General features: G+C 36.2%; 1 protein-coding gene and 1 non-coding gene across 2 annotated transcripts in view; both read right to left on the bottom strand.

Annotated features, from left to right (window-relative positions):
* LOC113229274 (CUB domain-containing protein 2-like) overlaps positions 1–14,400 on the bottom strand; it is a 148,689-nt gene that overhangs the window by 124,478 nt on the left and 9,811 nt on the right. Inside the window, exon 2 of the mRNA XM_026462818.1 lies at positions 9,637–9,670. Coding sequence (XP_026318603.1) covers positions 9,637–9,663 — 27 coding nt within the window. The 5' untranslated portion in view covers positions 9,664–9,670. The remainder of the gene's footprint in view (positions 1–9,636; positions 9,671–14,400) is intronic.
* Trnam-cau lies at positions 3,532–3,603 on the bottom strand. The gene has a single exon. It is a non-coding gene; the product is annotated as a tRNA-Met (tRNA).

Here is a 14,400-nt window from a genome sequence, read left to right as displayed (position 1 = left end):
AGGAGATTCTTGCTTACGAGTTTTCGACTTGTCTAAACACGATCTCGTATGACATTTTTTCAAGTTCATACGATTATCGTACAAATCGGTTCGAATCGTTTTGAGTGCGAGAATCGCCATTCGAGTTCAGTGATTACTGCGGTATTGACTATGGACATATCAAAATGACGCAAAAATCATTCAAATTTGGAACTGCTGATAATATTTAGTTCATTGCATTGTAGAGAAATATACTTTTTTTTTTCAAATTTTATAACATTTCTTAATCCAAATTTTTTTTCGTTCTCATTTCATTAATTCTTGTCTTAGAAAAGCAGTGATAATCAAAACACCCTCGCGCACTGCACTCGTGGTAGAAACGTCTGGCACAGAAACTCGAAATACGATTTTTGCTTTCGAGTTCTGTCTACACGGAGACGTTCAATATTGAAAGGCGAGGCGATTATCGCTCACGTGGACGGTCGATAATCGCAAATGTTTAGACGAGGAAAGTTTTTTATATTCTTTCGATAATCGTATCTTCGAGACGATAAACTCTCTCCATCTAAATGGGCCTTAAGGCGAGTAAGGCGTCAGACGCCGACCACTCTGTGACCCGGGAGCACTAATGCGAGAGTGCGCGACGACGCCCGTCGACGCTTACCGCTTGGCGTATAATTTATGTTTGAATTTTACAAAGTGTCTAGGTAGCTTTTTTATGATATCGAGTGACGGGACGAACTAATCTGGCGCGATAACATCTGAAATGCCACTCAAGAGTTATAAATCGCAAAGACCTGAGAGGCACTACCATTGCGCCCGTCACCCTGGCCGATAGTCAACGACTACTGTCTTGTGGCAAGCACTCTACACGTTTGATGATAATATTGTGTGATGTTATTTATTAATTGATTGATTTGTTTAATTTATTGTTAGTAATTTGACTTGAATTGATTGATTGATTAATTTATTGTTAGTAATTTCTCATAATTGTAATTTATAATATTTTTATTTTTGGTATTTTTTGTTATTATTTTGTGTAGTTTATTATTATTTTATGAACTATTATTAAGATTTTAATTATTGTATTAATTATTTTTATAAATCAATTACACATTCGTTATCGTTAAATTTTAAAATTTTGTGACTTGTAACTATTGTACTCATTAGACTTATTAACTGCCTCCATGGCCGATCGGTTACCATGCCGGGCTGCTACGCAGAGGTCCCAGGTTAGATTCCCGGACCGGAAGAAATATTTGTATGGCCTACATTTATTTCTCTCGAGAGTTTGGGTGTAATTTGTGGTTGTCTATGTGTATATCCATGGCACCTGCGACACAGGGTTTTTCCTAGTGCGGGGCTATGTAGAGTGTGTACGTTATTATTATTATTATTTGGTTATCAATAAATGACTATGGTTATGACAACGTTAGTAATTTCACCAGCACCCTTATCCTTCAAATCCGAAACACAGTAACGTGAGCGATACTGCTTGGCGGCAGAAGTAGGTATGGTAAGAGTAACTAAGTCCTTATCATAACTAATGTAATCGACATTTTTTGCAAAATTGAGTTATTGACGTAATTTGGAATCAGCGAAACAAGATCTACAACCCCCTTTAAGCGGTTTTTTACGTATATTATTTACTTTCAGTTCTGTTGTTAAGCAAAAACAGCGTAATTGACATTATTCAATCTCGAAAGTTTTCTATTTCTAAATTCAAATGTGTCAGTAATGTGAAGAAGGGTAAAGTACTTTTCTGGACGAACTGTTTTATAAGGAGCTCTACTTCTACTAAGTCTACTGTAAAAGTTATCTACATTCCAAACTTGGCATCCCATGTGCGTGCAATTTGTCCAAAAATTTTTAAATTTTCTCTGTTTTATTGTAATTATTTATTACTTATCTACTAATTTCAATGAACATTAAAATCTGAAGTCAATTTATTTGTGTGTAACAATATCTATTAAGTATTTTTGCATAGCAATTTTTAACAAAACGTATTAAGTTATAACAATAATAAATTGTCATTTTCAAAGTCACAATACGATAAATAAAACGGAATCTCACAAAAAACATCCAAGTGAAAAGGAGGCCAAGTTCAGAATAACAAATTAGGGAGTTTGTCGAGTAAATTGATGAGTGTAAACATTGGCATTAAGTGGGTGCCAACTCCAAAGTTTCTTGAAACTTATCTACAAATAATAACAATAGCGACAACAAACCATCTATTGGCAAGTAATTCATGAAAATTCGACCATATGTTTAAAAGCCTTTTACTGTAAAAGCTTTTCTCCGCACGTGTTGTACATCGGGATCGTTTAAACTTTAAAAACAAAAGATAAATGTTCTTTGTTTACTACAAAACCTTCAACTTGGCAATTTTTTCCTCACAAATCAGTTTTCACAAGACAATGGTTGGAAGTCCCTGATGTACAACTATCTATAAGTTGCATGAAGCATCATGTTGGAAAATTAGTCAGTCTAGGCATTGCGTTACCTTGCCTAGCTGTTACCAATGTGCGCCACGAGGATAAGGATAACGCAGTCTAGGTGGCAACATTCTACTCAAAGTAATAGTCTTACAATAAAAGAAGTATCGACGCGATAAAAAGTTGACGAATAACTATCCAAGCAAGTAGCTGTATTGGACTCAACGTGAAGCACCCTGGTGGCACTATTGACATGTGGGAAAGATGCGGTAACGTCAAGTTACCGCATCTCCATCCCAGCCTTTAGTTGACCTCCTTTAAGAGGCAACAATAAGTTCACGGATAACAATACTGCTAGAAATAAAGAAATAAAACCACCTTTTCATTGAATAAAAACAAAGTGATGTTTATTTTTAAGTAATGTTGTCTTTTCTGAAGATGGAGTAAAATGACAGTTCATTGCGCGAAAGTATTGCCCGCTTACACACAGCTAATGATTGCGGTCGACAAATATTCTATCGACTATGGACTGAATGTTGGTCATGCTTATGCAACAAATAGCCAAACTTGTTTCATTTGATGATTCAAATGAATGATGATTCAACGGCGCATTATTCGTTCAACTGCAAGCAGTTCACACAGGCACAGGTTCATTTTAATTGTATTTTTTTGTACGTTCCTTCATACCCTGCATTTAGAACTATGTATGTATTAAAAATACAAAGAGGAGACATATATTAAAGATTTTCATTTTATATACAGATAATGAAATCCGTCTATTTTTGTTAAAATATGTATGAATAATAATCGATTTCGATTATATAAAGCCGACTATCAAAATAAAATTAAAGATTGCAAGAAGGCAAGAACGCAATTAGTAACAAACCGGAAAGCGCTTGAAACTGGATCCACCCCAAGTTTACCACCCTTAGAGGTGGAATCTTCAAATTTAAATGAGATCAATACTAAGGCCTACTCTTTCTAACAAAATCATCAAAATCGGTTCGAAAAAAATACAGTCGAATTGAGATCTTTCTCTTTTTTTAAAGTCGGTTAATAAAAATAAGATATTGTAACGAAAAAAAACAACAAAATACAATGTATTATCAGTATCTAATAGCAGAGCGTGGTTTCGATCCACGGACCTCTGGGTTATGGGCCCAGCACGCTTCCACTGCGCCACTCTGCTCTTGACTAGAGTGTCGTAAATATCGTTCTATTGCCGTCAGCGCTGATGCGTTATTGCCGCTATTTGACGTCAACGTTACATTTGTCATCTTCCTTGATATTGTAAATATATAATAATTGCATTATGTACATGAATTGCTTATTTGATAAGAAAACAGCAGTCACATATTGTAAAGCGCCACTAGCGACCGATTTTATGAAGCATTTTGTCGTCGTCGTGTCGGTTAAAAGATAGGGATTTTCTTCAAATTTAAATTCAACGGATTGCATGAAATCGTGTTTTGTCCTTTTGTAGAATAGAGAATACTAGTAAATTGCAGATTATGCCGGTTTTCTTCCTACCACATAATTTGAACATATAATGTTACAAAACGTAAATTAGAATGTCGTAACATTCACAATTTTGGCATTTTTTGCAAAATTTTATCTCCTTTCACAATTCGTCGATATAACTGTCGACAACAACTACATGACTTTATAAGATTTTACGAAATGTCATTTTACTCCGTCTTCAAAAAAGATAGACTTTAAGCACATAATTTTGTATTCAAAGCAATGTATGGACTGAAAAGCCTCTTCACTAAAGTAAAGTTACTTCATATTAATCAAGGCGCTATTATTTTAGCTACGATATTTTCTGTATTATAAATAAATGACGTTGCATTATGTATGCATAAATGAAAAGTGAACATGACATCCGTCAAATACCACATTATCTGCATCGAAAAATAATTTTCCAAAAATAGATTTCAAAGAATTGCCAGTGCTAAATAAATACTGGACTACCAATGAACTGCTGTCAATAACATGTTCGCGAGTGTTTAATATTCCCTTTAAAGCGGATCTTTTCAGAAATGTGAAATTTAAATTCCATTTTCTGTACACTGCAATGAGTGAACGGTGGAAAAAACACATTCTTTTTTTAAAATACGAGCATTATGTGTTTTGTATGGAAATGTGTTGTTTTTAAATTACCATGTTGCTACTTTTAAAGAATAGTGGCCCAAACCAAAATGTCTTAACTTATTACACAGTTATATTCAGAATGTGCTAAATTTTATTGTCAATAAGATGGTTAATCAACTAAATTAAAATAATCACGTAACAACATTGCGCCCGTAGACGATTCGTTGGCTTTGTCTCCACTCCTTAGTGTTTTTAAACTATCTTTTTGATGAATTACGTGTTTTTGACGATTGTTAGCCCTGTGAGTTCAAATTTATTATTTAATAAATTAATTGATTTTTGAAATAATAACTAAATATTGGACAACATCACATACTTTGCTCTGATCTCAAAGTAGGTAACTAAAGCATTCGTGTTAAGAAAATCAGATCCAACGACGGTACCACAAATACCCAGACCCGAGACAATATTGATAAGTAATTTTTTTACATTAACCAGGCCGGAGATCGAAAGTCTCAGGTTCGATCACATCTCAGGTATGATGACATCATGAAAATTGGTATACAAACAACTCGACCACAGACGTCGTCAAACGGTTTTTGAAAAACTTTGAAATGAGTCGGATATATTTTTAAACCCGCGCAAATTTGACCTTATGCTGGAACAACGGTTTGCACGATGCATGGACGCTGGGCGAGGAGGCGCCTCTCAAGGAGAGGGTCATGGGTTCATTTCGGGCACCTCTGAGTTTTCGGGATTTATGTGTGAAATTTAATTTGAAATTGACGACGTAAAGAAATCTGCACACATCTACAAAGTAATTTAATGATATGTGTGAAGTTCGCAATCCGCATTTGGCCCGCGTGGGAAATACAGCCCAAGCCCTCTCATTGTGAAAGGAGGTCTGTGTCCAGCAGTGGGGCTATATACAGGCTAATTTATTATTACTTTACATTGATACACCAATTTGAAAAACACAAGGAACCATAATCTCGGTACAGAGTACTAAAAAAACCGGCTTTAAAAGTCATTCATTCCCTAGTTTGCCACCCTTAGAGGTGAAATATTTAAATGAAATCACTCCTGAAGTACCCTCTTTCCAACAAAAAAAGAATCATAAAATTCATCGGTTCACAAATGGCGGAGTTGTCGCGTATCATACATCCAAAAACAATAGGTACATCGAATTGAGAACCTCCTCCCCTTTTTGAAGTCGGTTAAATATTTTATAGTATAGCTATAGAATGTTACTATTGGCTTCTGAGATACTGCTCTTCTCCGCTCTGTTTTGCTAGATAATGAATCTTAGCCGAAAGTTTTTATGTTTGCCTGTAGCATTTGTCCAGGAAAGTTAAACAATACTAATACACAAATTATTATGTGAATTACAGCCCAAACCCGTTCATTATTTATGATAAGATCGACCAGACGAAGCACAAGCAGAAACAATATACTTTTCATTTAGAATAATAATAATAATAATAGGTATAGCATCATTAATGAAAAGTATATTGTTATATTGCAAAAGTTATTTTAATGCAACTAAGTAAACTTCATTTGACATCCAGTGCGTACCCAAACTTTCAAAAACACATGTTTCCGCTCGCCTCCAGGCGTTTGTAAGTAGATATTAATACTCAAGGCTTTGTTGACTCCCCCTGTCTTAACATTAATAACTCGTAGCTTAGGGAAATTAGGTACCTTTCCTTAATGTACAGACTTAGCTTTGTTTACGCGACTATGAGCTTTGGAACGTAGAATAAAATTGTTGGTATACATTTTTTCCTATCAACAACAACAATTGCTATTGTGACAGAAATAACATATATTTGAAGTCCAAGGAGACTTGCCTTGTGTGATCCAACTTATCTATCATTCATTTTCTTGAATTGAAAAAGCGCGCAAAGAAAAAAATAAGAGAAAACGTCAACAAGAGCGTCGTTGCTAAATTGAAATAGACAGAATGTGACTTCCTTTTTATAGAATTATTAATTTTTGTTACCATTTTAGTTCAAAATTATTGTGTAAATTATTTTGATAATGTATTTATTTGCTACAATGTATGCAATACTTGTTTTTATTTCTATCTTATCCCGAATTAATAATAGTATAAAAACGCACTCACTCGTAGCCCCGCACTAGGGAAAATCTGTGTCGCGGGTGTCATAGACACAAATATATACGCGGGGCGCACTATAAGTTTCCGGAATGAATAAGACAAAAATACTATAAATGGTCAGAAATGAATTTATTGTTTCTCAAAATGTTCTCCGTTAGCGTTAATGCACTTTTTCATACGATGAACCAATTTTGAAAACATTTATGCCACTCCTACGTGACACATATTTTTCATACTCTTCGACAGCCTCTTCAGGTGATGAAAATCGTTGACCGCTTAACTGGTTCTTAATTTTTGGAAATAAATAAAAGTCACAAGGTGCCAGGTTGGGACTATACGCGGGATGGCTCATAAGGTCAACGTTGATCACCTTCAAAAATTCATTTGTCTGTCTGGTCGTGTGAGAACTGGCATTATCCTAGTGCAAGATGATACGGTGCTTACGGTTATTTTTACGGATTTTATCAATAACTTCCGCCAAACAAATGGTCGTGTACCAATCACTATTCACGGTACAACGATTTTCCAAAGCAACAGTAGCCACGTGTCCAGTTTTATTAAAAAAAAGAAGCAGTCATCCGCTTAGAGGCAGTTTGCACGCGCGCCACTTTGGTTAGTTTCGGCAGATCTCGAGAGACCAATACGCTCGATTGCTGCTTTGTTTTGGAATCGTAACTATAAATTCATGTTTTGTCACCTATTACTATGTCCCACACCAAATTTGATGTCCCTTCGTTGAATCTGGTATGCAATGCCATCATTTATCAAGTGACGCGATCAGTTTTAAAAGCCTCAGTCAAATTGTGTGGGATCCACCGAGAGCACAGCTTTTTCACCCCCAAATGTTTGTGTAGTATAGATTCTATTTAACTCATGCCTATGCCTAAAAATGCCCGAATCTCATGGTATGTCACATGCCTGGCTGTTTTGATCATAAGGCGCACAGCATCGATGTTTTTGTTGTCCACAGCATTGGACGACTATAACGAAATTCGTCACTGAGATTCATACGACCGCGTTTGAATTCTGCAAACCAGTTATAAATAGTCGTCTTGCATGGAGTTTCATCGCCAAAAGCAGTTTGAAGCCGAGGGAAGCTCCGCTGAGCTATTAAATTGCACTGAAAGTCGTAGAAAATCATATTACGAAAATTTTCACGAGTTAAATCCATGGTGATGTAGACAACCAATTTATAAATGACGCTACAATGTAAAAACAAGTGACAGTTAGATGAAACAAACTGTATTCTACAGCCAAATAGTTCTATGGTCAAATGTTCTAATTACTTTTTAAATATTGTTTATGTAAGTGGCCAGTTCCGGAAACTTATAGTGCGCTCTATGTACAACCACAAATTACACGAAAACTCACCGAGGAAGAAACTTAGGCCATACAAATATTTCCCCCAAACCGGGAATCGAATACGGGACCTATGCAAAGCATGGGTTTTGTTTTTTATAATATCAAGTAACAGAACAATAAGTAGTACGCATGATGGTAAGCTAAACGCCTGTCCATTTGTTGCAATGTCACAATTGACAAGTAACACAGTTGACAAGTCCCATGTACCCGTAATTTCGCCAGCACCTTTACCCTTCAAAACCGGTAAGCAGTAATGCTCACATTACTACTTGCCGGCAGAAATAGGAAAGGTGATAGTACTTCCCTGGACGAACTCTGCTCTACTGCTGGTAACTGCTCCTATATGTAGATAACTTAACAGTAGTAGAACTCCTTGTGAAACAGTTGGTCCAGGGAAGTATTCTGTCCTCCTTGTCATACTAACACATTTGAATTCAGGTAATTTTCGAGATATTGGCACCTTAAGTTTTTTGTTTCTTTAAAAAATGTCAATTCTGATATTGCTTAACAATAAAATTGAAACTATAAAATTTTGGGTTGTAGATCGTTTTGCTGATTCCAGGTCATGCCGAGATTTCGCTAAAAATGTCGATTACAATTTTTAAGTTTTATTGAATGTCACGAATGTTTGATCACCGTGATATACAATTATTTTTGTGAAATCACTCCACTAGTTTGTTATAACTATTAATACAAAGATCGAACACTCAGACAAAATTCCTTCGATACTATGCCAACTAAGCCACGGAACAAACAAGCGGATCTCACATTTTTTTCTGTGCTAGTTGCGGATCTTCGTAATTTGGTTATCAATTACTTTTTTTGACGACTTTTTTGCGCCGTAGCGCCATCTGTGTGAAATATATTTCTTCACTCAACAATGTCGATTACGTTAGCTATGATAAAGAGGGTAGTTACTGGCACCATTCCTACTTCTGCCGCCAAGCAGTACCGCTCACTTTTCTGCGTTCTGGCTTTGAAGGGCAAAGGCGCATTTATTCGATACGAATTTCATTGCGCTCGCGGAGACCGCGTTGCCACCGCGCAACGACCGTGTCCGTCTAACTGTCATGGCAAAATACGCTCTATTTATTTAGCTTTTACGTTTTAACTTAACGAGCTCCTGGGCGCGTGAGGAAGGCTGGCATGTCTTTGGTCTACGTGGCGACCGGGCGACATTCGCGCGGTTTCCGTGCGGAGACCTCGTGGTTGTATTATTCCGAGGAATTCAAATGTTGTTGCCTAGTAAATAGAATTCAAATTCATTCAGATTCGATTAATGCACTTGAAGACGCGGTAAGTGGGCGGTCGCCGCGCGACAGCCGTTCGAAAACTTTCACGTCGTGAAAGTATGCGCGTAGGGTGTGCTGAAATTACTGCCACATGGAACTTGTCAACTTTATGTCTCATGGTGATGGGCGCAATAGCAGTGCCCCTCAACTCTTTGCGATTTCAAAGCTTTAAGAGGCATTACAACTTGTTACGGGTCGGCATTTCGCTGTCCACACCGCGTACGGATTGTTCGTATCATGTCGTCACTTGATATCATTAAAAAAAACTGGAATAGTACAAAATTACGATTTAAGACGGATTTAAGACGAAGTAAAGTAGAAAATCGTATTTAAGCACTGTAGTAAATCAACTTACCTTCATATTTCTATAGTCTACTAGCATGTTAGACCTGGAACAAAAATGCACAATTTTAGTACACTTGCTATTAACAAATCACATTGGACAATTCAACGAATAGAGAATATCTGTTATTACATTTATAAACATAATATGCACCCGTTTTTTCAATACACCTATTAAAAGCTTATTTATTCCTTTGCAGTGGAATAGTGGAGAACGAGATTCCGAAATGATCATTATAACTACTTATCGAGTGACTGATAAAATATGGCGTTGGTTGTGATCTCGTAGATGTATTAGCTTATGATATTTTATTTTTTGTGGAATCTTTTAATTGGCATACAATTGTTCACATGGAATTTCACTTTGTAAATAAGTTGTAAGCTACAATAAAATAAAATCTGCTAAGTCTTGGAAATTATTTTTGATAGTTTATTTGGAACTAAATTGTTTTCTACGTAGATAATTTATAAATTGCGAAAAAATGTGGTGGTGGCCAAGTCAGATGAATATGAGCTTTAATCTGCAACTGCTGTGAAGTGGTGTATTCTACAGCATGCACTATGACGTAGTCTTCTAAAAGTAGCGGCTAAGATCGGTAGATGTTTCTCAATAAGTCTTGCCATCACCGACATCATTTCTAAACAATATTAATGTTGGATCAGGTTTAAGGAAACTACGGTGCGTTATTCCGTAACTGGACCACCAAACTTTAGATAAGTTTCTTTTTTCGACACTGTGTTGCTTTGTTGCTAGGGTTGAAGCATTCCGTTGATCGTCTACAATTATGTTACGAAAAAAAAATATAATTAAAAATGTTACGAATTTAAACAGTATCGCTCTTCACAAATGCCGAGTCAAACGCAAATTTATCAAAACAAAAAAAACAACGCTAACGTTTTTAATTCCGAAACCTAAACAATTTATTTTAAAAGTTTTTAATCTGAATCTTACACTAAAAAAACTTTATCTTACTTGAAAGTGGCCAGAACTTTACCACTTCAATTTCAAACTTTAAACCCTAAAACTAAGGTTTAAAATTCTTTGCATAGTTCTCCTGTGAAAAAAGTCTTAGCGAAGCCGAATTGGATGCTGATAAGCAAACACATGTCAACCTACATAACCATAGTTTTGCGAAAATGGCTTTAGGTGCCATTTGTAAGACTTGGTGGCTTTTGATAGTTAGTTCTAAAATTTACTTGTAAATTGAATACTTCTGCTGTTGTGCTTGTTGTTGTTGTTGTTGTTGTTGGAAAATTATAGTAATAATTCGCAAAAATTCACCACTCTTAAGGCAGGGCTCCGTCACTCGCTCAAGGTTACGCGATAAGTGCCTATCGCTGAGTGTGTCGACGTCAATACAAACGCTCAGAGGGTGTCACACGCACATCTGAATGGTCTTTCGGCACGTTTCGTAAAAAATCGTTGCAATGTCGAAATAGCGTCATTATTGTTCAGTGGATGAGTGTAGAAGTACGAATACTGACAATTAATAAAATAATTAAAAAAAAAAAATTTTTGTTTTTCATTACCAAAAGGCGAAGACAGGTATGTTAACGTTGTGTTTTAGTATAATATCTTTATTTTCGATTATTAGTGCAATTGATGGCACCGAAGCTGTTAAGTTGGTTGATTGTGATCAACGAATTATGCGATATTTAAATGTTTAGAATCATGCCTAATGTAAGAAAATACACACTTATTTTCAATTATTTTATGTAAGCGAGACTCAAGCAAACGATTTTTGAATCATTTCTTTCTGTATTCTATCGTTCTACTTTGTTTATAATGTACCTACCCACTTTTTATTATCGTTTTAAGTATTTTTAAGTATAATTCAGTGGAGCTTTGCTCCGATTCAAACTGCTTTTGGAGATGAAGCACCATGCAAGATGACTATTTATAGCTGACTTGCAGAATTCAAACGCGGTCGTGTGAATCTCTGTGACGAATTTTCGTGATGGTCGCCCGTCCACTGCTGTGAACAACAAAAACATCGATGCTGTGCGCCGTATGATCGAAACAGAAAGGCATGTGACATACCATGAGATTCGGGCATCTTTAGGCAAAGGCATGAGTCAAATACAATCAATACTACACAAACATTTGGGGGTGAAAAAGCTGTGCTCTCGGTGGATCCCACACAATTTGACTGAAACTCAAAAAACGGATCGCGTCACTTGGTCCATCGTCATGCTTACCAGATTCAACGAAGGGGCGTCAAATTTGGTGTGGGACACAGTAACAGGTGACAAAACATGAATTTATAGTTACGATCCCAAAACAAAGCAGCAATCAAGCGTATGGGTCTTTCGAGATGAGCCGAAACCATCGAAACCAACCAAAGTGGCGCGCGTGCAAAGTGCCTCTAAGCGGATGTTTGCTTCTTTTTTTAATGAAACTGGATACGTGGCTGCTGTTATTTTTGAGAATCGTTATACCGTGAATAGTAATTGGTACACGACCATTTGTTTGCATGAAGTTATGGACAAACTCCGTAAAAATAACCGTAAACGCCATATCGTCTTGCACCACGATAATGCCAATTCTCACACGGCCAGATAGACAAATAAATTTTTGAAGGTGAACAACGTTGACCATATGAGCAATTCCGCGTACAGTCCCGACCAGGCACCTTGTGACTTTTATTTATTTCCAAAAATTAAGAATCAGTTACGCGGTCAACGATTTTCATCACCTGAAGAGGCTGTCGAAGAGTATGAAAAATATGTTTCAAGATTGTCAAGGAGGAGTGGCATAAAAGTTTTCAAAATTGGTTCATTCGTATGAAAAAGTGCATTAACGCTAACAGAAAATATTTTGAGAAACAATAAATTCATTTCTGACCATTATATAGTGCACCACACGTAATCATCAAGAATACTAACATAATCATTATAATATTTATAAAGAATAATAATAATAATACAACTCACTGGGTCAAAGTGCTACACAACCACGCTAATAATCTTGTCTCAAACTAGATAATTTCCTGTACTATGAATACTAGAGTAAATAAATTCCCTTGGAGGCGCAACCCAAAACACCCAAAACAGAGCAAATTCATTAAATTTCATTTTGAAAATTAGCCCAACCGGGAATCGTACCGTCGAGCTCCAGTTGAGAGGCAATCGTTCTCCCATTGCTTTACTAAATAAATAATTGTAATTTCAAAGTCTCAGCCCTTGCACATTCTATTCCGCACGACTGCACACGGGGCAACCTTGTTTTCACGTCTATGATCGCGTGCTTAGGTTTCTTTTTCTCGTAGTCCTTTCCATTTCCATTCCTGGTCTCATTAGTGATATTTAGTAGGCTATCATAGCGTAGGTATATTCGATTTTGTATGTAAGTGAAGTATCTGTTACGTAGTAACTATTAAGTAATATATGCCTGAGGTGACAAAACCAAAAATTTTCATTTTATAAGTCAATTTTAGAACAAACTATCAAAAACAAAAAATCTTTAGATGTCATTGTCGCAAAACCATGATAGTTGACACGTTATTTACCTACTTATCAGCATCCAATTCATATTAGACATTCCATGATATAGTCAGTCGTGGTGGCTGCGACTGTCGTGACGAAATCGTAGTTGCGTCGCCCTTCTAAGGACGCCGCTATTACTTCCTTATTTAATTTCCTATATCTGCAAATACGTAAGTTGGTTTGCATCTTATGCTAACCAGGATTCCTTAACACTTGTGATATTTGATGGTGTCCGAATCTCGTATATCGACACAACCAAGAACCTTGGGGTCATTTTGGTTAGATATCTCACATGGAATGGTGTTTGGTGCGATTTTTCACTAACATTTAGAATCGTTTGGCCACTTAAGACTAATTATTCTAACCCAGAGTATTCTCCTTTTGATACTGAAGTATGCTGAGGTTTTCTATCCGCCACATTAGACAATCACCCAGCTCAATAACTGTTAATATATCCAAAATATGTGTGTAAGATTTATGTTATGATATTGTAAATTTGATCACGTCTCCCGATTTCGCACATAACTCAAACAACTGCCCATCGATCGGATTAGCGATCTTCACTTCCTATTCCTTCTCAACTACACTCTATTCTATGCCTTTACATCTGCTTACATCAAAGAACGTTTTATCTTTCACTATCCTACACTGTGCCTTATATGATACCCTCAAACTGTACTTACCTCCACTATTTGAATACCTCAGGCTGTAACACGTTTTTTTTACCTTGTCAGCTATTCAGCTGTAGAATTTACTGTACTTAACCTATTCGACGATCCCCTTCCCTTGATTCTTTCAAACGATATCTCAAGGAACGTTTCCTGAAATCCTAACGTTCCTCCTTTCTCCCCTATCGCGTTATGTATTTCCTCATTACATTGCGTTATTTTCCTATATTTTTCCTACAAAAGTATATAAGTAAATTAATTATTATTTGTATGTATACATTGTTGACATTCAATGTAAAGTGTATTTATATTAAATACTCCTATAAAAATATTCCTTGGTTGTACTCCCTCCTTTCGTATCCTAAGATTGCTTGCAAGAAATCAGCAATAAGACATATATTTAATTATCTTATTTTGACATACTTGGATTACTGTTATGTGTCGTCACTGTTTTGGTACTTGGTGGAACGGGCTAGTGTCCGCAACTCGACGACAAAGCGCCTATTTTGCGTCACTGTTTTAAAATATTTTATTCATGCATTCAAATACAAAGACAGAGTTGCAAAAATACAAGATTAACCTCTATCAAAGCAAAGCTGGAGACGGTATATTCTTTAACGGAA

The sequence above is a fragment of the Hyposmocoma kahamanoa genome, unplaced genomic scaffold (genome assembly GCF_003589595.1).
Source record: "Hyposmocoma kahamanoa isolate Upper Pololo Valley unplaced genomic scaffold, ASM358959v1 296, whole genome shotgun sequence".
Classification (NCBI taxonomy): Eukaryota; Metazoa; Arthropoda; class Insecta; order Lepidoptera; family Cosmopterigidae; genus Hyposmocoma; species Hyposmocoma kahamanoa.
This window is presented reverse-complemented; position numbering and strand designations above follow the sequence as displayed.